Raw genomic sequence first — 26,089 nt, forward strand, 5'->3', positions numbered from 1 at the left:
GGGAATGTAACATGGGAGAGAGCCAGGGCTGATATAGAGCTGGATGACTGAGTCAAACTAGGTATACTTCTACAAGAGGGAAACACTGTCTCCAAAGACCATAAAACAGTACATGCTGTAGATATTTGGATACTGGTTACATAATGCACTCTTAAACAGGCCTATATCTAAAACGGTTTCCGCTGTCATGCTAATTGCTAACGAGAGAAAGAAACTAAAACAGAGGGAATGAGCAAAGCCGTGTGTGAAGTCTGGGAGTAAAGGCAGAGAGAGATCCAGAAGGACCTCACTGATCAGGGCCACAGCATTTCTTATTTACACACACACACACACACATACACACACACCCCAAAACATCTCTTATTTACCAGCTTACGTCTGCACTATTTATGGGGCACTGGGGAGAGGCACAGAAGAGAGGAAGAGAGGAGAGGGGCTAAAATATGCATAGGGGCTGGTTCTTCAGGGACAGACGAAGGGAGTCAGAGAGAGGGAGGAAGACAGAACGAGAAGGAGGGAGAGAGACAGGAAGAGAGAAAGTGAAAATTGTGTAAGTGTATGTGTAAGAGATGGATAGAGAGGTGAAGGCAAATGACTGAGAGGGTGGTGGAGAGAAAGCGATGGTCTTTGTATGCAGAGGGAGAGACGGAGATGGAAAGAGTGCAGTCAGGAGGGAGAGGGGATGATGCAGTGATGTGTCCGTGCAGCGGTGACCCTTGGGTGTGTGTGTGTGTGTGTGTGTGAGATGGAGAGAGAGAGAAAGAGAGAGTGAGCTGGACATCATATGGCCCCTCTGAGGGGTTGAAAGAGGCCAAAGCCTTCTCTAGCTGGCCAACAAGCCTTCTTCATCCATCCGCACCTCATTAAAACACACAAATTACCCCATTCCATTCTCTGGCAGATGCATGCACACACACACGCACACACAAACACACTCGCGATAACAGCTAGCAGTAGCATTAACCTCCACGGTTGTAGCTCTCCATCTCCCCCAGTCAGCCTTTCTGTCTAGCCCACTTAGAGAGCCCTCCCATGGGGCAATGGAGCTGTGGCAGGTCAGGCTCGGGCTGCAAGTTCTCTCACACACTCTCTCTCACACACACACACTTGGGCCAGGACCAACGAGTAACAAGACGGATATAGCCACAGTGTAGCAGCCAAAGAGGAGGAAGTGTAAGGAGCTGAGGGAGGAAATAAGTTGAACTGAGCTCAACTTAGTTGGAATGAAAACAACAGAATTAAGCTCTTCTGACCTGATCAAACTCTGCTCCCCCTCAGATAATCCTACAAAATGTGTATTACAAGTAGCTTGATGTGATGAGGTGTAGTCAATAGTATTAAAAAATGTTTTGACAACAGGTGAATGCTTTTTTTCAAATTTCTTTAAATTTAACATACTGATTAAATTGGCATTGTTACACTTTTTACAATGGATTTTACAGTACACTGTGTAGTTTGTCTTCCTGTGACTCCACCCTGAACTAAGAACGCTGATTGTTGAAGTTTACAATGTATTAATGTAAATAAAAAAGTAAAAGCAGACCTTAACTGGGCCTGCAGTGTGAGAGAGCGTTCTTTTGAATCCAAACATAACACTGATGTATCCAACCAATTATTATTCATCAGTCTATAAAGATGTTGTGACCTGGTCGGACAACAGGAGAGGAGTCATCTGGGATGGAGGATGTGTACAGGGGCAGTGGAGGTGTTTGTGTGTGGCATCCACTGTGCCTTTATGTGGAGGTGAGTGTGTGAGGTGTGAGTGGTGCCTGTATGTGGACATTAACCGACAGGGTCCAGCAGTCACCCTGCTGTTAAATGGACTGGCCAGCCATATGCCCACCACCTTCGGCCCTACATCACTGCCACTTTGTGTGTGTGGGTCTGTTTGTGTGTGGTGGCTGGGGCAGGCTTTTCGTAAATTCAAATAATCCCTGGTAGAATTTCTTATGTAGGATTTCTATCTTTTATTGTTGTCTAAATCTCTGTTGACAACAGCCTGCACACCAGTCACTCCTCCTATTTTATACCCGTCGAATGAAGCCCTTATTATAGAGTGAAAGCCTTGTGCTATTATCAACCAAACTACTGAAAAGGCGTCAATATTACTATCTACAAACTCGACTCTATCTTTCTGAGTTTTACACTGCAAGGTTATGGCCAAAGATGGTTTATTGGACAAACTATAAGATTCCACATTTATTTTCAGTTGAATTAATGCCCTGTCAATAGTTCTTGCACTAACAATGAGCTTCCAAAAGCAACTTTTCACCAACATGTGAAATACAGCTCAGGAAAATTCCAGCATGCTGACCTGGGTCCATCTGGTGTAGAAATAAATCCCACAAAACTGAACACGGGATATCCTATGAGCTGCAATTTTCAATAAGAGCAGACATACTGTATTCGCAGACTGTGATCAACATGGTATATGCAGGTTCAAAACTAAAAACACGACCAAGCAGAGTTTGCTCTGAGTCTCAAACACAATGATGGCTGTGGTGCTTTGACAAACATCACCTGAATAGCAGGGTTGGGTTTTTAGTTTGTTTTGTTTTGTTTTTTAGTAATTAACTATATGTTTTGTCAACTTTGTAGTGGAGTAACCCAGAAAATGCATTGTAGTTGGAGATACTCTGCTAATGTGACTTAATGATCAGTTTGTCATCTGTCTATGGCTTGTAGGGTTGAGCCTGTCCTGGTTGACAGTGAAATAAATTAAATTCCCCTCAAAAGAGAGCTGCACACTGGAAGAGATGCGTTACAAACATGTTTGTATTGTAAGCATAATTAATCATGAGCCCAGAACTAGTATTATTCCTCTGGCTCAAGTTTCCAATTTTAGTTGTGGATTCAAATGAACTGGAGACTTTCACACAATCTTCTACTCCGACTATGCCGTCTTTAACACCCACCTCAAGTTGTCAGTCCAGCAGGCAACAGCATGAAAGAAAGTGAAAGAATTTCACCTTTAACAGGGCTGATGTTTGACCTGTAGATTCTGCAGGTCACTAGTCTGGTGCCAAAAGGGCACAAGAGGAGAAGAAATGGAAGAGGGCAGGGAGGTTTACATCATCACAGACCTGGCCACAGCTGGCCCAGGACCTACTCTTGGGTGACTTATATCCTTTCTTTTTCCTTTATACGCATGCACGCACACACCAACACACACACACAAATACACAATAATATGTCTGGACCCTAATGACATGAAGCTTGCCAGAACCCTGTTCAGACCTCATGAGGAGAGATGGAAGGGGAGGGACACAGGAATGGAAAAAGGGTTGGAAGAAGAAATACAGAGATGAACAGTAAATAGAGGGATTCTGTAAAATGATCCAGTACAGTCGGAAGGAGGGACTGGGGAAGGTTACTGTATATAGAGAGATGGGTGGACACCTAGAAAGAAGGGAGGGAGGGAGGAAGGGAGGGGTGTAATGACTGAGATGAATAAAGGAAGAGAGTCAGAAACAAGGTCGTCTAATCAGGTAGGTACAGGAAAAATTTTCATATTTTCTGGGTTTAGAATATTAATCAACGACACTTGAGTCTCCGTAGCCACACAAACTACTTACTATAGCGTGAGGCAGCATGTAAGGACCTGCACACAATCATTTCCTAATTAATGCCAGACAACACAGATAGGATTAAGGCGCCGTACCTGTAGTTCTGTCTGAAAGAAGAACTTCTGTGGACACTGGGAACAGTCGTAGATCTTGTCTTCCTGGCCGTGGACGGCAAAAATGTGCTGTTGGAGCTTGTTGGCCTGCACAAACACTGGGAAAGGAACAAATGCAGCACAAGTTACGCAGTGTTTATTAGAGGAAGTCAATTAAACAATGTTTACCATGACTGATGGCTTTTAAGATAATCCCACAGGCCAAAAATTCAAGGAAATTAGCTCAAGGAGCCGAACCAGTTGAGATTTGCCTATTAGGCAAAATACCAGATGAATTTGAATCGTTGTGGGCGTGTCTATTGCTGGGACCAGTAGTGTGGTGCCAAACTCAAGACAACATAATGTTCAGCAGTTTCAAGATTTGGAGAAAACTGAAGACAACTTAAATTTTTTGGGACATGATTGAGACTACAGTACATGTATCTTTGTATTACTGAAGAGTAGACTCTTAATTAACTGCAACCTTGTCACAGCTAAGGCATGTCTCATGTCTGATCTACTGAGGTACTGTTTACAAGTGGACAGTTACAATTAACAACGCAAGATAAGTACTGAACTATCTTCTATATACTGTAGAGGTAGAGAATGAACCAAATGGCAGCTGAGTTTTCTGTATAACAACCCTACAAACACACACATAAACACACAAAGCAAATGACTGGCTGGCTGGCAAGGAAGGAGTATATTGGATTGAAAGAAAAGACAGAAGGGAGCAAGAGAAAGAAGGAGGGAAAACAGGAAGAGCTATCCTCAGCAGACCTTGTGATATTTATCAATAAATTATCTCTTCTTTTTTAACTTCCGCCCCAGTGTTATCGCATACACTGTTCTCTTTCTTTCTCTCCCCTTTGTTTCAGTAAACTTTTAGTTTTCACTCTGAGTGTGTGTGTTGAATTATTAAGCCTCCCCTTAGGAGTGGTGCCCATCTTACTAATTCATAAGCCACCAAGGAATAGAGTTAAAGTTTAAAGCGTTGTTGTGTACCTGGGGGGGGGGGGGGAAACTCAACAATTGAGGCAGGGAAAGAGAGTGAGGAAGTGACATGGAGGGAGAGAGAGAGAGAGAGGGAGAGAGAGAGAGAGAGAGAGAGAGAGAGAGAGAGAGAGAGAGAGAGAGAGCGCGTATGGGGATAGAGAGTCAAGAGATGGGAGGTAGGGAGACAGCAAAGGTCCAGACTTAGTTTCTAAAAAAATACTGTGTTGAATGAAACTCTGAACACCACAGGCCTAATTTGGTCATCCAGCATGTTTTGTGGGTCCTCCAGTGGATTTTAGAGACATACAGTAGTTCATATTTCGCCTATTTGGAGATATTATTGCATACACTTTTGCACACGCAGACTTTTATCAGTACTATTTTAAACAGCAACACCCTGCTGGAATATTACTCCCACAGTTAGAAATGTTAAAACAATGAATTTTCCTAATGTGATCTTACCGTAAACTTTACAGCCATTGCAGCACATTTACTCTATGTATCATGATGCAGGTAACCCAGAGAGAGCCATTTCTGAGCCACAACATGCAGTGGAGCTGACGGCAGGGAAGATTTAAGTGCAAACCAGCTTCAATATTAACTTCATCTTGCATTTTTACCAAAACAAGTGATAAGATGTGAGTATTTTGGTGCTTAGAGAAAATGTAGTGGACACACTGACTGGCATGGTAATGGTTCGTATTCATCTATAAATAGAACAGATTATAAAGCAATTAAGACACAAAGCAAAACAGTTCAACAATAATTATTTAGCATTAGCTTAAGGCTGTCTAATCTAGTAATTTATATTTCATTGGTCATATACAGTGCTGTAAAAGTGTTTTCCTTACTGTTAATGGTTTCTTATGGTATACTAGGGCACTTGTGTATGTCATTATTCAGGCCAAGCCTGGCCGAGCCTGTGTCCCTGCTGTGTAGTGCGTGTATGTATGTGTGCTAGTTTTTGTGTACAGTATGCATCTCCATGTTTCAGAGCCCATTTTAAATGCAAAGCAAACAGGACACAAGTGCGTTTTCTGTGCTACTGCCCTTGAAGGTGAACGTGTGTTTGTGTGTGTGTCTGTCTCTCACCTGTGAAGCAGACGGGACACTTGAAGGTACCTCCCATGCCTTCAAAGCTGTGCTCTATCAGGTGGCAAAGCAGCTTGGCAGGTGAATCAAACATCTGGTTACACAGCTTGCACTCGTGATTGATGCCCTCCTCTGCAAATAGGAGACAGACACGCATGTGTAGGTTGGATTAACCAACACGAAAACAGGAACATATGACATCATTTTAGAACATTAATACAGTACTCACGACAGATGTCTTATGCACATACAGAATCTACTAGACAGTGGCATATTATATACACTGGCAAAACAGGAAACTGCTAACACAGATAATAAGAAATGCAATTGTAAACCAGACAGCTGTGACTGGAATAGTGATAGAAGAGACATGTACTTTTCTTAGTAGAAACATCACAGGTGGAACTAATAACATTAACAATGGCTCTCTTCCAGCAGCTAAGCACACTGCAAAAATTAGGCATGTTATTACTTACACTTGTGCAAATGACCCCCCCCCCGTGTACTATATAAAAAGATCAACTGAACTGCGAGGTGCAATCAAGCACATCCTACACCATTGGAAAACATTTTCATGTAAAAAATAAAAAAATTGATCATAAGGCTCAGCTCCAGATCAGTCAAGTTGTTAAGACACACATTATGATGTAGGTTGCATCATACACTCCCTACTCTCCCCTGCTGCATGCTCTCCTTTCATTTTTCCTTCTCCCTTACCCTCCCCAAACACTCACACACACCAATCCCAGTGCCATGTCTGCCCCAACTGGTAATTGCCTGTCCTCCCCACCGGGGCTGTGGATGATCTACCCTTCCTATAGTCATCCTCCCTTCCCTCCCTCTGTCCTCGTTAGCTGCCCTCCCCCACTGCAGTCACTCATCCATCCCTCCCAGTGCCCGCTCCTGCCTCCACGTCCCCTTATCGTCCCTCTTGGTCCATCACTTGCTGACTAATTTGTGTGGGCTCCAATTCAAACCCCCCACCCCTTATTACCTCTCTTCGCATATACTACACTTTTTTAGTCTGTGAATGTCTCTTTACTACCAGGTCCAAACCCGTGCTCTTTCAGACTTTGCTGGTGCATACAGTAGCTAAATGATTTTACATGCCCCACTTTGTCAATGCATCATAAGTCACACATTGTACACGCAGTGTTTCCATGTAAAGAAGTAATGAGGACCTCTACATAAAAGAGATGAAGGAAAATTAACTATGAGAGACCAAGAGAGCGGAGATCACATTCAAATGTGATCAGCTATATCTTTATCACAAAACACACAAGAGACTGTCCACAGCCCAGCCTCCCTTGTTATTCTCACTTGGGATTATACCAATGTTTGTGTGTCTATTTAAAGAAGGTGTGAGTGACATCACAACACCCATGGTGAAAGGCCAGATGAAAGGTGGGCGTCGTAAATACACACACGCGCACCCCTTGACGATCAGGTCTCCCGCCTGTTGTCCTTATCACCATTGTACCATACAGGACTAACGCCCCAGTTGCCCCACACACACACATACACACACACACACACCCCGCATGTGGCCACACACACACACACACGCACACCATAGGACTGTACAGCCTGGAGACATCAGATGGTGTCTTCTGCGGGCCAATCTGTGACCCCTTGTGGAGTTGAACACACACAGGGACACACAGTAACACATACTGACTCAGACATACACACCATTTGTGTCTTTTTTCCCTTTTTGCCACTTATCTAATGTCCTGTAAGTTTGTATGTACAAACACGAGCATACGCACGCACGCACACACACCTACATTCAAACAGTCTGCAGAACTTCAGCTGCAGAGCTGCAGGGGATCGCGGGGTTAATAACGTCTTCAATCATACATCCATGACACCCATACTGACTAATACGCACACACACACACAAAGATTCTTATCTCTCCTTGCCTCAAAGGCCGACACAAGGGTGCCCTAATCCCGTCTCAATAGCTGTGGGGGAGTGTGTGTGTATATGTGTGTGCGTGTGCGTGTGCGTGTATGTGAGGTGGGTGCCACATGGGCTTATATGGATGAGATGGTATGCTCCATGGTCCCGGTCCCCAAACATCCCCTGTCCACACACACAGACGCACACACAAACCTCAAAGGCTGCGAGGTTGTGTGGGGCGCCAGTGTGTCCGCGACATACTGAGGCAGATAGAGGTTCATTATCATTTACTAGGAGATTGAAACAGCAGGAGAGAGTGACATGGAGCGAGACACAGAGAGAGAGAGAGAGAGAGAGAGAGACGGAGGAGTGTACAGCACAACCAGTTTAATCAATTGTCATGTTTCATATTTTAATTATCGTATAATGAAAGAATGAAGTATTCCTCGTCTTAACAATGAATTTTCTCAAAAGAGAAAATTATTGTTTCAACTCCACAAAGACACAACTGAGACAAAGTGATACAGCGATACAAAAGGCACAGATAGAAACAGAGGGTGAATAAGTAAGTAATGCCTACGCTTCAGTGATCTCACTGTGTGTGTGTGCGTGCGTGCGTGCGTGTCGGGGGGGCAGCACCGTAGAAGGCACCGTAAAAGCTCTTGCCCTCAGTAGGGGTAATGCTCTCTTCAGAAGTTGGCTCGCATCCTCCCACGCTGCCAGGATCAGAGAAAGTGGTCAAACATCAGCTACCTTCACATGTACACAATGATGTGCCTATTAGACCCTGACATCCTCACTGGCCTGATACGTGCTGTATATGACAAAGTTACTGCAGGTATTTAAGTTTCAATTACGAAAACTGCACACTTGAAATGTGATTATGACTGGCTCCTATTAAAGCAAACGAAACTGCTCCACATAACACAAGTTATTTGGCATATACTGTTATGCTTCACTCATTTTCTACAAAAATCTACCCCCCATTGCTGCCAAACATAAAACCATATTTGGGGGAATTTACAAAAAAGCGTGTTTTTATTATCTCAACTAAGGCTGCAATTAATGATTATTTTTCTAATTCAAATATTTAATTAATCATTTAGCCTATTAAGTGTCAGTAAACTACGGCAACAAACTCACAGTTGACAAGCAGCAAATGTTTCCCTAAAAATTTACTTGAATGATTTATCGATTATCAAAATTGTTGTTGAATCATATTCTGTTGATCGTTTCAGTCCTAATCTCCACATTTCATCAGTGCAAGCATTTTTTTACTGTGTGTGGGAGAATGTGCAAGCATGAGTCTGGTGCACCACACACAGACGAACAACCATACAACTGAAACTTTAGAAGCTAATTAACGGTCAATCAATTATTGTGTGAGTGAAAAAAAGTGGCTACAGATGAAAAAAGACAAAACTGCAGTGAGAGAGGGAAAGAGAAAGACAGAGACAGAGAGAGAATTGAAGGGAAAACAGTGAGGTGCAGAGAGATAATTGGGCTGTCCGGAACAAGGGCATGGAGAGAGGCCTCCTACCCCTCTGTGTGTGTGTGTGTGTGTGTGTGTGTGTGTGTGTGTGTGTGTGTGTGTGTGTGTGTGTGTGTGTCCCATGAAAGAGTTCTCTTTTCTGACAAATACATTGTTTTGATCAGTGTGTGTGGGGACCGCAGTCTCTGTATGTTGTCCCCCTCTGAGACCCAGTCCGTGTGTGAGCGTGTGTGTGTATGTGACCCATAGTGAGATGACAGAGTCGTAGAGCATCCTGCCGTTACGCTTTGTCTCACAGAGTGCATTTGATCCACCAGCACACGCACACACAACCCTGGGAGGCCTATGCTGGGACAGAGAAAACGGGGGAGAGAGGGATGAGAGGAGAGAGAGAGGGAGGCAGGGTGAAGGTTAGGGCTCCGAGTTTGTTACCACACAACAGAAAATTAACTTTTTCTGCTTTTTAATGCAGATCACAGCAAGTTTGGGGATTATTTTATGCCTTTATGGAGGACTGCTTTAAATCGTAAACCTCGTTCATGGGGTTTCCTGGGCACTAATTTGCATAAGGAGCATGTATAGTAATCAAAAACTTGCGTCAAGTCCTGCTCTTCCTAAAAAAATATATATAGACATATAGTACAAATATTTCCATGAGGGTTACACAATGATCATTTTAAGTTTAGCAGTGCTGCCCTCTTCTGGCACACAATGTCTCCACCTAGTGGTGGCTGCATTTTTAAAACCCATTGGGAATTTGGTCAGTGTGGAGCCTGAACCTGGAAGCCTTTGTCTGTCATTTGGAGGACTGTGCCAAACTAAACCATAACAATCATGGAGTCCGGAATCAGTCTGATTAGTCAAAGACATCACAGCACCCACCCCCCATCCACCTGTGCTGACAATTCCCATAATACACAGCTGGCTGTTCTTGATTAGTTGCTATGCCAACTCTTGTGGTAACCAGGGCACTAGTTAAAGCTGGAGTGCTGGACTTTTGCATACAAATGAACAACCGTTCCATTCAAGCCCTTGCCAACGGTGCTTACACAATGCTGATTAAGCCTAAAATGTTTGACGGCATGAATGGTGGGAGCAATCTACAGCGTCTTTGAGTATGGCTAAAAACCTAAGAAGCTTCCTATTAAAGTTTTTGATTGTTTTGAAGGTCAGTGGCCTCTTTTACTACTACACAAATTATGTCTGACCATTGCATCTTTACGTTTATGTACCCTTACAAAAAAATAGCACTCAACAAAAGTGTTCACCACTGTCTGGGTCCTGCCTGTAGTTGTCAACATGAACATTTCATGTAGTCTTATTATTTTCACAGTGGGCAGCAGGCAAACAAGCAAGTAACACCATTCAAACAACATATCAGAGAGGGAGGCAGACAGAGAACAAGATAGGGAGAAACAGCTTTTAAATATGACTGAGAGGGAGAGAGAGCTTGGCCCGACTCCAAAGCTATGTTCCTTCTTAACTGAGAAATGGATTGAGCCACACACACACACAAACACACACACACAAACACACAGGTAATTGGTGGGTGGCTGCTGCACATCTGTAGAATTACTGATGAGGTTTCACCTCAGAGAGAGAAAGGGAGAACATATTGGAGGAAAAGAGGAAACAGAAACAATGTGAGAGAGAATGAAACGTAATGTGTGTGGTGGATGGCAGGAAGAAGGGAGGACACACAATCCTGCAGTCAGACTCATCATAACAATTCCTCTACCAGTACTGTTGCACACACACACAAAAACACATCCTTATTGCTCATGCTCTCCCTCAGCCTCATTCTCTTGTTACCCTCCTCTCTCTCTCTCTGCTAATTGACCAGAGGAGAGGGACCAGGTGGCATCATCCCCGTCACACCAATACACACACAACCACAACACACATTCATGCTGGCCTCATCACAGACCCCTGCAGCATGCAGCAGAACATAAATGAGCTCCTTGGTTTGTGTTGGGGGACGGATCCCTAAGGTGCTTGCGCGCGCACCCACACACACACACACACACACACACCTCTTAACCATTTCTTAGTCTTGGCTGGGAAACTCCTCTGGGTGTCTGGTCCCCCAACCTCCCACCCTTCCATCCTCTCTCTGTATCTGTATGGGCTGCCGGGGGTCCCTCGGGTGTCTACCCCCCATTACTGCCCTTCCATGCTCCTGTCAACCCCCTCCATCCCCAAACCATGTGAGTCTGCGTGTATGTGCGCGTGAAAGAGCAGTAGAAAGTATGTGTGTGTTTGGTCCCCTGCGGCATACAGGCCGTAAACCAAGCCAGGCGATTGATGGTGAGGAAGGCAGGCAGAGGTAGCAAGAGAACGAGGAGAGACAGAAAGAGAGAGAGAGTGATGGTGGGATGGACAGAGGGAGAGTAACAGAGGCGTTGGGAGAAAGAAAGAGTGCAGCAAAGAAGAGAGCAGTGGACGGATGGAGGAGGAGTATGCACCTCTCTGGGGGGCTTGCTCAAGGTGTGTTTCCATGGCAACCGAGGGGGGGGGGGGGGGGGGGGGGGGGGTGTAAGCTTGACCCATTGGTAGTGTGGGGGCTGGAGAATATACACACTCATGCACACACACAACCTGCTGCAGTGCTGGAGGGGTCCCAAGAGTGCCCCCACCTTTACTCACCCTCTCCCTCTCTCACACACACACACACACACACACACAGAAAGAATGCTGCAGTGCTGAGGTCCCGCGAGTACCCAACACCCACACACATTCTCCCTCCCCGCTCTCATCTTCCATTTTCCCTCTCTGTTTCTATCACTCTCTCTGTGAGGTAATTGTTAATATTTTCATCACTTGTTTACTCCTTATCTACTGTGTGGATTTTTACATTGAGTTGAATGAAGATGGGAGGTAGTGTTATACCCCTTACATACAGTAGAATCTCATACGATGCGTACTGAAACAACCTGCTTTTGACTGATTCATTCCTGTCTACTGTCAGAGGTTAATCTGTGGTCATCTAGTTCACATACATCCCACTCTGCAACTGTCACATACACACCTCTGGTTATACACACAATTATACAACTTAAAGCCAAATAAATTTTAATTTCACTTTAGGCTCTTGGTCTCATGTACGCCCTTTTTCATTGTGTCACAGTACTATGGTAGTCAGTTACATAAATGCTGTTTTAACATCAATACATATTCTCATCTCTAGACAGAGATGCCTGTTAACCATAGCCGAGTTGTGTCCAACCCACGTTCAAGCCAGGTCAGGTGGGAGGTTGTGACAGGTCAGACAACACATTCATTTTGACTATAGATGCAGGTTTAACCAACATCACTGTACTGGTCTGAAAGGGGTGTAAAGGACGGGATGACAGACAATAAAGTTCACACATTGTGGTCAAAAATTATTTTAAATACATAGTATGCAACCATGGTTCAGCAGGTGTCAGGAAAGCTTCAAAATGTGGCTCATCTTATACATGTAAATACCACAAACATATAAGATCTAGAAGAGCAGACTTCATAGCTTAAAACAGTGCCTTCACTGAGAACACAGCTACAGCTTTTAGCTTATCAGCTGGCAGATAATGGGTACATGAAAGTCAAGTGGTGTAATAACTTTCATCAATTACCTACACTCATCCTTTAAGCTTTTCAAGAGCTTTAGTGAAAGCAACATCCACCAAAAGAAGGGAAAAGGGTTTTACTGGATAGGCAAAAGAGGTTTCAAGGGAAGGCCCTTGCTGTAAAGTCCTAATACAGCCCTAATACTGTAAAACCTTACAGTACTGTAAAACCTTACAGTATTAGCAGAAGAAAGCAGAGGCTAACAAACTGTCTTTTCATGTGAAACTCATGAAAAATGATAAAACTGAAGCACTCCTCGTGCTTCATCCCTACGCTTTCTTCTTCTATACTGGCTACATTCCTCGTTTGCACATCTGACAATATCCTGTAATAATATTTCCAGTGGAAACTCTCTTTATCTCACACACACACACGCACACACACTATTGGCAGACAAAGGCAGCATATGGTGATAACCAGTTTGTGTTTGTGTGTATAATGAAAGGAAGCACAAATTGAGCATATTTGTATGGTGCATAAGTGCATGTGTGTCTTGGAAGGATACTGTGTGTGTGTGTGTGTGTGTGTGTGTGTGTGTGTGTGTGTGTGTGTGTGTGTGTGTGTGTGTGTGTAGCAGCTTGGATTTTCCCTATCAGATTACATAACAGTAGGAAGCTGGAGCGCTCTGTCCTGTCGAAGCCAAATGCCTTCTCACTTACACTCACATGCACACACACACACACACACACACACACACAGTACATCATCACTGTGTGTCTCTCTCTCTCTCTTTTGCTCTCTCTCTGTCTCTCCCTCTAGTTATTGGTTATTTAAGGGATACGATTACATTATGAATTACATTTTTAAGTCACAAGAACAACTTCATTTGCCTTTGGTGTGCAGTGCTCATAGGTCTAAGGCAACACACACACAATAACCAATTGATTTTTGGGATTAAATTACTTCCTGTTTGCAACACATGTATATGAATGAATGACAAAATCGATGACAAAAATGAATCAATGAAGGCACGAGACAAACATGAGGTGTATAGACTGAAAGATGGGTGGATGTGTTAAGAGATAGATTCAAAAATACAATTAATTAATTTTGTTCTGAGAACATTTTACTAAATTTGCTGTGATTTGGACACAGAACAGTTTTGGATGCAACTTTACAGCGGAGCACATACACATGGTACCATTTCTCTACAATTTTACCTCCTGTATCTATTGGAACTATTGGAAGCGCAATGAATGATTACAATACAATGAACAATTCCAAGTACATGCACTTTTGATTTATTTTTCCAAATAAGTGGCTTAATTATCATTGTTCAACTGGGGGATTTGTTAAAAACCTCTCCCATCATCTCAGAGCTTGTATTGCTGTCTGATTTGACTGTTAGACAGTTGGTTGTAAAGCTGCGTCTAGCGGCATCTCTGAACCCCTAAATTGCAGCAGTAAAGTTTTATTACAACCGAGAGGATTGATGTTGAAAACTACAAAAACAGGACTCAGGTGTAACAAAAGAAATCACAGAGTTTAGCTTTAAGGGGAAGCAACTGAGAAAGCAAATAAACTTCAGGTACCAAGTACAGTACATATGAGAGCTCTTTGCTGTTAACATGACAGTATTATTAAAGGCACTACACCTCTGTCATCAGAATACTGTGCTCTGAACTGCAAGAAAATACAGAACAAGGCTCAAACAGCAGGAAGCCTGTGGATGCTGAAACATCACATGTAAGTGCATTCATACACACACATACTCTTGTTCATAAACAAGAAAAACACACCAACACAGGATGTTCAGTGTCATCTGGAGAGCACTTGACCGTAACAACGAGCAGCTGACATGTAAGTCTTGTATTATCATACGTAATGAGACTTTAATTAATATTCAAACAGGAGAGGTGCACACATCATCGCTCTGGCCTTGGAATCATCGCTCAGGACTTTCACAGGAAAATGGGGAATTACCGTTTCCTCCAATAAGCACACGGAAAAGCCAGCAACACACACACACACCCTCTTTTTAGCTCGTTAGCAGGGATGAGAGTAATAAATGCAGAGTATATTTGTGTTTAGAATCTTAATTGAAAGCTTGAAAGTGGCCAGGAGGGAATAAGCCTAATCACTGTGTGTGAATAAACCATCAACACACACACAAGGACAGACAGACAGACACGCACACACATAAGCTTGCCACTCCCTAGGATAACATTTAAAACTGAAGTACCGGTCTTTCTCTAGTCATTCCCTCCTTCTCTCCCTGTTCTCCGTTTTGCATCCTCCTTTTCTCTTCCTGTTTTCTAATACACTCCATTCTGGCATCTGTTTACATATGTTAACTACAGCCCCCTGGATGCACATCAGCAGTGTCTGTATGTGTGTTAATCTGTGTGTAGTAATGCTGGTTAAAGCTATAGACATCCACAAGGAATCATTAAAAGTGTTTATGGTGGGTCAGGGCATGCCCTAATTAATTACAGGTATTTTTACTTTTACTACAGGTGTTTTTCATTCAGTCACTGGTGTTGTTGTGAAATTATCTTGTATTTTTCACGGGATAGAAACTACAAATTTTAGCTTATTCTAGTTGCAACTTGCACTTAAAGGTTACTTTATAGATGAAAAAAAGTTGCGCGCACACGCACACACACACACACACACACAGACTAGAAGAGTTAGGCTTTTGAAAGACAGATTTAGGTGTAATGCTGATCAAACCTGCGAGCCCCCTGTGGTGCGATAGATTAGCGCGCACACACAGACACACACACACACACACACACACAAGCCCGCCCATCCAGGTTAGCAGGCATGTCTGTATCCAGGGCTAATCACCACGGCAACCGTAATCAAGGCTCTGATCTAGTTGTCAAGGTGATGGAGAGAGGGTCACTGCCGACTGTCTCTCGTTTTCTCTGAATGACCAAATCACTGTTTTGGAAACAACTGTCATTTACATTCATATTCTTTTCTACAGGCACAGATATTTAAGTTTAGAAGACAAAGAGTTAAAAAAAGGCAGAGATTGGGTTGACATGGAGAGAGAGGAAAGATATTACTAGAGAAAGGGAGGGAGGGAGAGAGCAGAGTGTGTTGTGTTGATTAATGATTCAATAATCGTTTCTTTTTGGTGCAAAATCTAACAGATATGTGTGTATGTGAGAGTGTGTTTACCTATCTATCTAATCCTATCCTGCTGTTTACTACTGGTGTGTGTGTGTCTGTGTGTGTGTTTCTTTAATCTGTTCTCCCAGGGGGAGTCAAAGGGAGCTAGCAGGCTTATCCCTGCTGCATCTCCCAAATACCACTAAAAAGCCAATCTCCATTCCACAACAACATTAACACACACACACACAAAAACTGGAGAGAAAGGCCTGAGAGACATGCTTAATTTTCTATTCACCAAACTGTAAACTCCATCCCAAAAGCACTTCACCCTGCACACACGTTGTCATATGAAATCACATGTAATAAAGCAGCTAAAAGGTGTTTCCATATTCTCTCAACGTTCTTTGTATTATGTTACAAAATACACCTTTTTGTTATTCACTCTTTACACAACATGCTTTACAATTACAAATAAGAATTATCATCTGCCCGCAACAGACTGTACCTCCCACGTTTAACGGTTATTAACCAATTAGGAAGGTACTTTCTAAAACATGTCACCATGCAACACACCACTAATGAATAATAATTAAAAAAATAAACTAAAAAACTAATTGTCTAAAGAACTACTAGGCAATATTATTACAAACTACTACACTGAAAATGTGCAATTTAACAATAAATATCTTAAACAGTAGTAAATACAACAAGCAGTCTGTAATATGTTGTGCTTTGTGTGTCCGTTGTGTCATTCTGGGTGACTACAAAACACAACGCCCTAGACCTGACAGAGGAAGAAGAGGGAAGAAGGGAGCAGGAAAGAGGAGAGGAGCAGTGCCAATAAGAGCTCACAGCAGGATGCTAATAATGCAGCTCCAGCTGTACCAGTTAACCTGCAAACTGCCCATCTGGACCCAGAGAGAGAGAGAGAGACAGACAGATATATGGAGAGATAGAAAGAGAGAGAAATACAGACAGAGTGAGAGTGATATGGCAGACACAGGACTAAACATTTAGTCTAAAAAAAAAAAAAAACAGGTTGTTTTGTCTGATCAGTAGTCCAAAACCCTAAAATAGTCAGCAAATCCTAACATTAAAGAAGCTAAACAGCAAACGTTTGGTCTTTTTGCTTGATAAATGACATGTGGATTCTCACAAGGGATTAAAGAGATCAATCAATTGTTTCAGGACTAATACACAGATGACACAGGGTGTCTCCATTTCCTCTTCTCAGTCTTTGGTTTTTACACATTACAACATAATCACTTGTCCTCAAGGTGCATCAGACAAAATATTCATGTAAAGGAAACAAAACAAATAGCTGAACTGAAAGAGAAAGAACAGTGAGAATGATGGAGAGAGTGAAAGCTGGCCACATCCTCAGCTGTACTGGGGTGGACAAGTGGACACGTGTAAACACACACACACACACACACACACACACACAGTAGGAGTGACCTTGGTCCAGCCTGTCTGTCCTCGCCCCCTGCCCTGGCCAGCTATATCCCCCACCGAGCCACCCTGCCTGTCTCTCTCTCTCTCTCTCTCTCTTACACACACACACACCACAGTGCCATACCAGGCCGTGCCAAACTGAACCACGCTGTGGTCATAGAAACAATACAACAAACAGACCAGAATAGTAGGGTACAGAGTAGAAAAGTGAGGGGAGGCTGAAACCAGATTTTTTTTATTGATTCCAAAAACTCACACACCCAAAACACTTCAACACAAAAGACAGCTAGCCAACTCTAACCCTCCCTAAAGCACAAATGGATCGCCTACACACACACACACACACACACAAACGCACAGAGAGTGCTAGCATGCTAATGAAGACAGTAAATCATTACTAGGTCATGTGTGGAAAAGGCTGCCAGATACCTGCAACCATGGCTAGAGACCTCCCTCAGCCACACACTGCGTGTGTGTGGGTGGGTGAGCAGGAGAGATGGAGGATGCCTTTTGGCTGTAAACATGACTGCCACAAGAAAACAGACGAAGCACCAAAGAGGCAAAACATGCAGTATCTATCAACAATGAAAGAGCCTCCATTTTTCCACAGTAGAAATTCTGTCTTCATTTTATCCAAGACAAGCTGCGGACAAACCGGGATGACCAGCTGTAGAGGAAGTCAATAAACTGGCCCTTTTTATAAACTGTGCACACACAAAAACGTGCGCTCCTCTTTTCCTTACATTTCTCACTTTGTGCCAAAATGGCAGTTTGCACTCAGTAGGTTAGTTCATTGTACATCAGCAATTCATAACACTGAAGGGGATTCATTCCATCATGTTGCACAGACATGTGCATGAAACAGAGACATCTTGCATTAACAATTATTATATTACTGCCAATGTCGGTATGTGTGTGCATGCGTGCGTGTTTGTTCAAGCAATCCTCGGCACAGCTAATCAAGGTAACGTTTTAGTGAAGAGACATCTCCAGCTGGGCAAACCAGGTATCAGTATAATCTGATTATGTTCAATTACTCTTGAATTATTTTGTCTCCAAGGGCTACAGTATGGATAATTACGTGCATAAGGTGCTGTGTATTAAACGGCTTATTTTCAGTCAGAGACTTCACTTCAGGTGATTGACAGTAAGTACAGAACGACACAAAAAAACAAAACAGATAATATGAAAACAATGAAACACAAACTTTGGTAAAACAAAACATTCATATTGGCTGTGATGGCTTATCTAGCTCATGGTATTTTAAGTTTTTTTTTTTCACAATGCAAAAAAACAGCTGAAGTTAGCCAGTGTGTTTTAACTTATTCATACTGGATGAAACATAGACAAAGAAATATGGTGTTGAGAAATGTCTTGCACAGCTACATTGGAGTTTTTGATGTATGTATAACAACGTGTAAGAGTCGTACAATCTCAAGTTGCCTTTTCGCTTTTTGACATGGTTCTGATCCACTGATCTGTGTGCAGATCATCAGTGACAAATATAATTTTGCTTCAAACGCACAAATGTGTACTTTATGCTACAGAGACAGAAGTTTCAGTCACACATTTTACAGGGGGAAAAAATGTAACCTGCCACAAATAGTGTCAATTTTCAATGTACTGCATTTGAATAATAAAATAATAGCTTCTTCATGCTCTCGTGCACACAAGCACACAAAGCACGAGCACGAACACACACTTCTCACTTCTGTCAGCCTCAAATACAAACAAATAAATAAATGAACACAAAGTTATTAATTATTCTGAGGCAGGAATCAAATATACATGTGTCTAGAGATTTGTGTGTGTGTGTGTGTGTGTGTGTGTGTGTGTGTGTGAGAGAGACAGAGTGTGTGTGTAGACTTATAAAGAGAATCCCCAAAGATAGAAGGAAAGGCAGACCAACAGAGCAACTGACAGATAAGATAGACAGACAAAAACAATGCAGAAAAAAATATCTAAAAAAGCACATACAATGTCTAATTCAGGAATGTACATTCAGTTATTTTAAGTACATGTTGGACATAAACATAATGAATGAAGAACGCAATGTAAATAAAGCTGCTATAATCAATATTTCTGTACCAGCAATGGATGAAATGACTATGTGTAATGCGAAACTACAATGCAAACATTGTAGTGATGAACACACAGGCAATGATCATCCGTCTCTGCGGTTCTTCTCAGTTCTATTGAGCGTTTAAGCATTTTTTGGCTCATTGTTTTGCTTTTGCGGCTGGCAACTTTACTGTTTTGATTCTCGCCACTATCATCAGTGTTGTTTCCAGCATCAACAGGCAGCTGTCTGGAGTTTGAAGGCATCCATTCTGCATTTATACAAGTGGGGTGCGGCGCTCCTGATATCAGACTAAGAACCAACCGCCTCTTACATAGTTTGTACCAACATAGATCGTAAATATTTTAAGGTTTTTTTAAATCCGTGAATTTTGGGGTTATTCCAGAAAAGACAAATATGATAAACACATGTAGAGAGGATTGATGAAGAAAATGAACTGCTGTATTCCTCACCTGTTCTCTTTTATCATAAAACTACCAAAATGCAAACTGCATGGGAGCTGGAAACATTACCTGGCTTTACACTGAAGTTGTAAAATCCATGATTATGAAAATGACAGCCTATTCAAAATGTTGGGTGAGCATAAACATCTATTCATGTTCATTCTGCATAATTGTAATGTGCTGTACAGTAAATGTTTATATAATAGTAAAAAAAAACACCTGTCTCTCTACTGCAGCTAATAAGCATAAAAAGAGCTGATCAAGGCTGCATGACAGCAGCGTATGGATTAAACATTCAGTTTGACACGCACACTAAAATGCACATCCACGCACATGTATAGAAAGTGCTCAGTTAAACAGTCCTTCAGTCTACTTAAGAGAGTTCACATGCAGAGCAGAGCCACTAGTGGGAATCACAGTTTAGCCCTCTCCTCTCACTCATCGGCTCTGCCTCTCAGTCTCACAAGCATGCAAGAACACACCGATGTATTTGTATTCTCAAAACCCTCCGACAGTCACACACATTTCATACACGGCCATCCTGTCTCTCTGTCAAGGCTTCAGGTTATATCATTAATTACATCTGACAGCGCTTCTTGTGTGTTTATGTGTGTGCGTGCTTGTGTGTACGTGCAATATGTCCCTGGGGGCTTGAGTAGGGAAAGTGAGGTTCAAAGACCCCCTGCCAGAATGCTAAATCAATATTAATACATGCTCACACACGTGCGTGCTTACACAGACACACACACACTTCCAACAAAGAGATGTCAGTGTGGTGGTTAGAGGGCATTTGTTTCATTGTCTCTGTGGTGTTCTCCTTCCTCTCCATCACCCTCTCTCTTCTTTCTCCACAGCTACTCTTCATATTTCTGCCTGTCTCTCTCTCTATTTTTTCCTTCTCTTTGGATTCTCACCTCTACAGATTCATTGGGGCCACAAACAATAGATAGCGTTTAAGGCTTGTTCAGGCAGTCACATCAGCTCTGTGTCGTTGGCAGTGACAGACGTGCACACTAGTCTTGAATGGGTTTGGTCTGACAAAAAAAATTACAAATATAATAATTAAGTATTAAGTACACTGTCAAACTTTTTCTCAAGTGTGACTATGTTACATTTAAAGGAAGAAAAAGTTGAAAATACAGAAAACACACTTCCTCAACTCCATACTCTCCAGGGGTTTTGCCACTGCAGCTTTACTCTATCAGTAGCTTGTTGGGGCCAAGGTTTAGATGGCCAACAGTTAAATTTGCTCACTTTAAACTAATCAAAATCAAAAAGAATGTGTGTGCTTATTATTTTCTGCAGCTTGTGCTTTGGGAATCCTCTAGAAAATGTGATAACAGACCTGAGTCCAAAAAATATGTTGGAGGGGGCAAAGCTCTATTAAGCTCTAACTGTTAATCATATTAAGGATATTGCCTGTCAATTACAAAAGAAGACTAATAATAGTAAAAAAAAAAAGAAAAAAAATAAATAAATACACCAGGGTTCATCTGTTTGAGCCTGCTGTGTGTACAATTCAATAGTTTCAGAAAAGCAGCCAACAATCAGGTGACTTCGCTGAGGTGATATGGCTGCAAACCGTAATGGCCAACCCAACATCTTTGTGTGTGTGTGGGGGGGGTAACGCAACACTCATGGTTCTTTGTTCGCTCAACATTGTGTTGGTGTTAAAAATTATGGGTTAATGTGAACCAGATATTAACACTTGTTTGCATTAACTTGAGTGCACACATACAGACAAACATACGCAAGTGAAAATAATTGACTAATTTGTGAGTACACAGCAGCTGGAGTTGGAGACACACAGTCTATCCCAGCCGCACGTACGTAGCTTTTACTAATTGCCTCTCCACCCAACCATGCTTGACCAAACATTGTCTCATGGCTGACTTCATAGCAGAGACTATGTGTGTGTGTGTGTGTGTGTGTGTGTGTGTGTGTGTGTGTGTGTGTGTGTGTGTGTGTGTGTGTGTGTGTTGTATTGTCATTTCATTGTTGCCTATTCTCTTTGTCACTCTCAACATTCATCAACATCAAAATAACATCTGTCAACTTCTGTACAAATACACCTGACAGACACAGCTGACGTCTGGACATGGACACACACTAAAAAAAACACTCCACCCCTCTAACCAAAAGCCCATGATTGTACCACAAATTATGTGTGTGTGTGTGTGTGTCTCTCTCACTAGAGCACATCTGGGTAGAGAGTGCTGTCTCAGTTCCAGATGTGTGTTTTTAACGACCGCAGGCCATATCACACCTGGACACCACAGAGACACATACACACAAAAACAAAAACAAATGATCTGTGTCACCCATAAACAACCAAAATCAGACACTTTCAGAGAATTTAGCCAACGTAGTGCTTTGATACAGGCGTATGTTTCATCTTTGCGAGTGTATAGTCTCTGTGTGTGGTGTCTGTGCTTGTGCTTTGAAATGAAATAGGAAGCTAAAATGAAAACATCATTGTCTGTCATTACACACATACACTGTATACACAGGAAATGACTTGATTTCTAAATGTAAATAGCTTCCCCTTTGCTCTCTCTCTCTCTCTCCATTTTTCTTTGCTCAAGCGCAAAGGGAGAGAGCACTAACATGTGTGCCCCAGGAAACAGAGCTGAGGACCCTCCTAATGACTTAATTGCACCAATTAACAATGCTAAGACGTCCAATCAGCGCACCGGCTTCCTGAAGCCTCTTGTCAGGAGCTAATTAAAGAACCAATCACAGCATGATAGGTGATAGCGCTGCGTCACAGTAACGGGGCAAAAAGACGAAACACAATAGATTAATTCAGTGCAGCACCTTCATTGAAGTTTGGCTCATAACGCATTTTTGAAGCAACACAAGAACTTTAAGACTGTGATAACAATAGGGAACCAGCTAAAATGAGCAATAAAACAATTCAAAATAAAGAAATGTAATAGCAAAAGTCTATAGTGCGGTTCATTTTACTGTCTGACATTAATTTTAAATGTATGACTGACGTTTCCATGATTTTAAATTTTGGTACGCGATGTGGCTTCTTATGATGGGCAATTTTAAAGACATAAGAAATCTAATGAAGTACTAACCTTTTAATGTATGCATTATGAAATATAAATGAGTTTCCTGAATATCTCAAAATCATTTGACGCCTCTCTTCCATTCTTTTATGTCTAATTCCTACGACCTTGTTGTTCCTGCTCATCCATCACTAATTCATCTTTTTTCAGTACATAGAGTCGATAATGAAGGCTCTCCTCCTCTATGAGCACCTCACTTCCACAAATCAACAACAAGTCTTACTAGGATGTAATACAATTCCCTATATATTTTTCAGTGCTACTGTTATGATTTGTACACCTGCACCTGCTATAATTATTCCCAGGACTTTTGCAGCTGCTACAACTAGAACTGCTTTTTTAGTAACTGCTATACCAACTACTACTGGTACTTCTTCATGTTCTCTACATTTTCTCCATCATTACCCCCATCATCACACCACTTTACCTCTGTCCTCTCTGTACCCATGCCTCCCTCCCTCACTTCCTTCTTCTCTCCCTCCTCATCTCTGTCTTCCAGGGGTAGTGCTCATGTGGCGTGGAGTCCTCTCTCCCTCTCTCTCTCAATCTGGGCTCCATGCTGTGTTGGTTTAATTGCAACAGCACCCTCGTGTGCTACTCGGGCACTGTGTGTGTGTGTGTGTGTGTGTGTGTGTGTGTGTGTGTGTGTGTGTGTGTGTGTGTGTGTAGGAGAAAAAGAAAGAGGGAGAAAGAGAGATGGAAAGAAAGACCTCCTCAGAGTGTTCAAGGATAAGCAGCAGGGTGCCAGGCCACCTTCCTCTCTTCTATGCCACCTTGTTTTTTTTCATTTCCTCTCTTCATCCTCCTCCTCTGCTGCTCCACCTTCCCTCTCCTCTTTCACTTCCATGCCATAGCTCTTTTCCCGGCTTAGTCCTCACTGCTCCCACTTGCTTACTTTCTCCTTCCTTCTAAGCAACCGCAGGAAAGGCTCCTCTCATCATTTCCTCATTCCCCCCTCCATCTCAATCTACCCCCCACCAACACTCACGCAACACTGCTGTATCTTCTCCTACTGACTCCCCCGTCCATCTCATCCTTCTCTCTTCCATCCATTGCCCCCCTGCAACCCCCACCCCTCTCCTGGTCATACCTCCCATGATGCCCATGGAGACTTCCTGTCAGAGCTCCCTGATCCTCACTCCTCTCCTTAATCAGCTGTCAAATATCAAACACTCACTCCACTCCTTTTTCCCCTCTATGTCCCCCCATGGGCCCCCATGCCTTATGTGCGATAAGAGGCGCGCACACACACACACACTTGCACAACTGTGTGCATGTGCCAGTGACCACACACAGAAAGACACGGTAACTGGAGTTTGATACATCAGTTTGTCTGTCTGCATTTAACTGAATACTAATTCAACTTAATACACGCACTTGTCTGGGTCTTAGAAGATAATGCTGAGGAGACATTTGGACGCTGCAATTTAGTAAACATGGGTGGCACCTGTGCACACGCACAGCCAAGAAGGTACATATATCTCTCCACAACTCATACACCGTTCATGATGATGGAGAGCTGGTGTTTCCCACTTAATGACAGCAAAACACTCGCCCACTCCGTCTATCTGTCAGCACTGCCGTGTATGTGGTGGTCATGTCAGTGTGTGCGCATGTGGTTTATTAATTCATTCATCTCCTAATGTTGTGCAGCTGGGGAGAGAGAGAAAGAGGGATGATGGGGAGTAGAGAAGGAGAGTGCTTGGATGAGAGAGGAGAGATATAATGAGAGAGAGAAAAAAGAAAGAAAATGGAGACAAAGGATAAGACAGAGAGATGAACGGGTGGTCCAAAGTGGATGAAAGGTTGAGGGTGTAACGTTGTTTAATCACCTCAGCTTCTGCTGCCGTTTACAGACACACAACACACACTTGTCTAAATGATTAGTCATTAGCCAATGAACCCACTGGCAGACAGACAGGCAAAAATAAATCTAACAAAGCCATCATCAGTGTCTTGTAGGAAACCTGAGAAAACAAACACCACCACTGACCAAACACTGATTTATAATTTCTATGATCTTGGACAGTCAACAGCAGGAGAATTCATCAGCAGCTGCTCCACAGTGAAGCTGGTTTTGGAAACCCCATAGTGATACAAGAACAATGTTATCTGTTGTATCGAGACAATCTCTGCAACTTTTTGGGAGGCATCCTACTACATACTACTAGGAGGCAAGGGTTGTTAGAAACACTGGATGTGGGGATGGCAATACATCCACCATCCTGAGCAAGACACATTCAACTTCACACCACTAGTTGGCTAGAAAATACTTACTGCCTCTATAAAAATGGGCTCCTCGCTCAGAGGACTGTTACACTGTAACCTTCTCATCTGTTATGCATTATTTTAGTGCTACAACAGAACTGCATACCAAGGTTCAATCAAGCATTTCACAAGGCCACAAGATAGTATTTATCCCAAAGATTTATCCACAGTGATTTTAAAAAATGACGTTATTGTTAACCACATGAAATAAAACTCTCTCTGCCGTTATTATTACAACACTTCCTTTGTTACATCTTCTAACACTGACTGCATCTCTCAGCAGTAGTTTGAATAACAGACTGTCAATGCTAAAGCTATTACTTAAATTAAATAGACAGAAAAGAATCAATATTTTTGTAATGCAATCTACTCAACATTGCTAGTCCAAAGAAAACATACAAGTGGGCTTCTTTTATCATACAGTCAGTCTCCAGTAACACATCCGTGGCTCACTATGGGTCCTGAGCCCTAGTTTAACAACACTGCTTTAGGCTGTTTAGAAATCTAGCTCACTCTATTGTCCTGTCTGACTAGACAGGGTTTCCAAGCCAACCAAGCAGGGGCCTGGTCCCAATGGCCCAACCCCACAGAGCTGCTGCGACGATAACAAACGTACACTCACACACATACTGTATAATGTAGAGGAAGAACCCAGGGGCTGTGTCCTGGACTGAAACAGGGTAAATGGCAACCAGACGGCCAATATACACGCACAGAGGAAGTGCCCACGCCACCCGTAACCTCATCTCCGTCCACAGCTGTCCCAACATGTGATGAAATTAATATAATTCGAAGAGGAAAAGTGACACAAGAAGGACATGTGTGTAAAAACAATGAGGGGGAGTGAACAAAATGTGAAAGAGAGACAAGAACAAACAAGAAATTAAATGGGAACCGGGGGGGGGGGGGGTGAGGAGCAATGAAGGGGCCCCTAAGGGCCGGGGGGGTGGGCTGGA

At 42.7% G+C, this 26,089-nt stretch overlaps 1 protein-coding gene across 3 annotated transcripts in view; it reads right to left on the minus strand.

Annotated features, from left to right (window-relative positions):
* The window catches only part of znf423 (zinc finger protein 423), a 150,348-nt gene that overhangs the window by 10,023 nt on the left and 114,236 nt on the right, over positions 1-26,089 (minus strand). For all 3 annotated transcript variants that reach the window (XM_046037168.1, XM_046037169.1, XM_046037167.1), the window contains 2 exons: positions 5,747-5,878; positions 3,662-3,777 (listed from right to left, as the gene is read on the minus strand). In XM_046037168.1, coding sequence (XP_045893124.1) covers positions 3,662-3,777; positions 5,747-5,878 — 248 coding nt within the window. The remainder of the gene's footprint in view (positions 1-3,661; positions 3,778-5,746; positions 5,879-26,089) is intronic.

This window comes from Micropterus dolomieu, linkage group LG22, assembly GCF_021292245.1.
Source record: "Micropterus dolomieu isolate WLL.071019.BEF.003 ecotype Adirondacks linkage group LG22, ASM2129224v1, whole genome shotgun sequence".
NCBI classification, from domain to species: Eukaryota; Metazoa; Chordata; class Actinopteri; order Centrarchiformes; family Centrarchidae; genus Micropterus; species Micropterus dolomieu.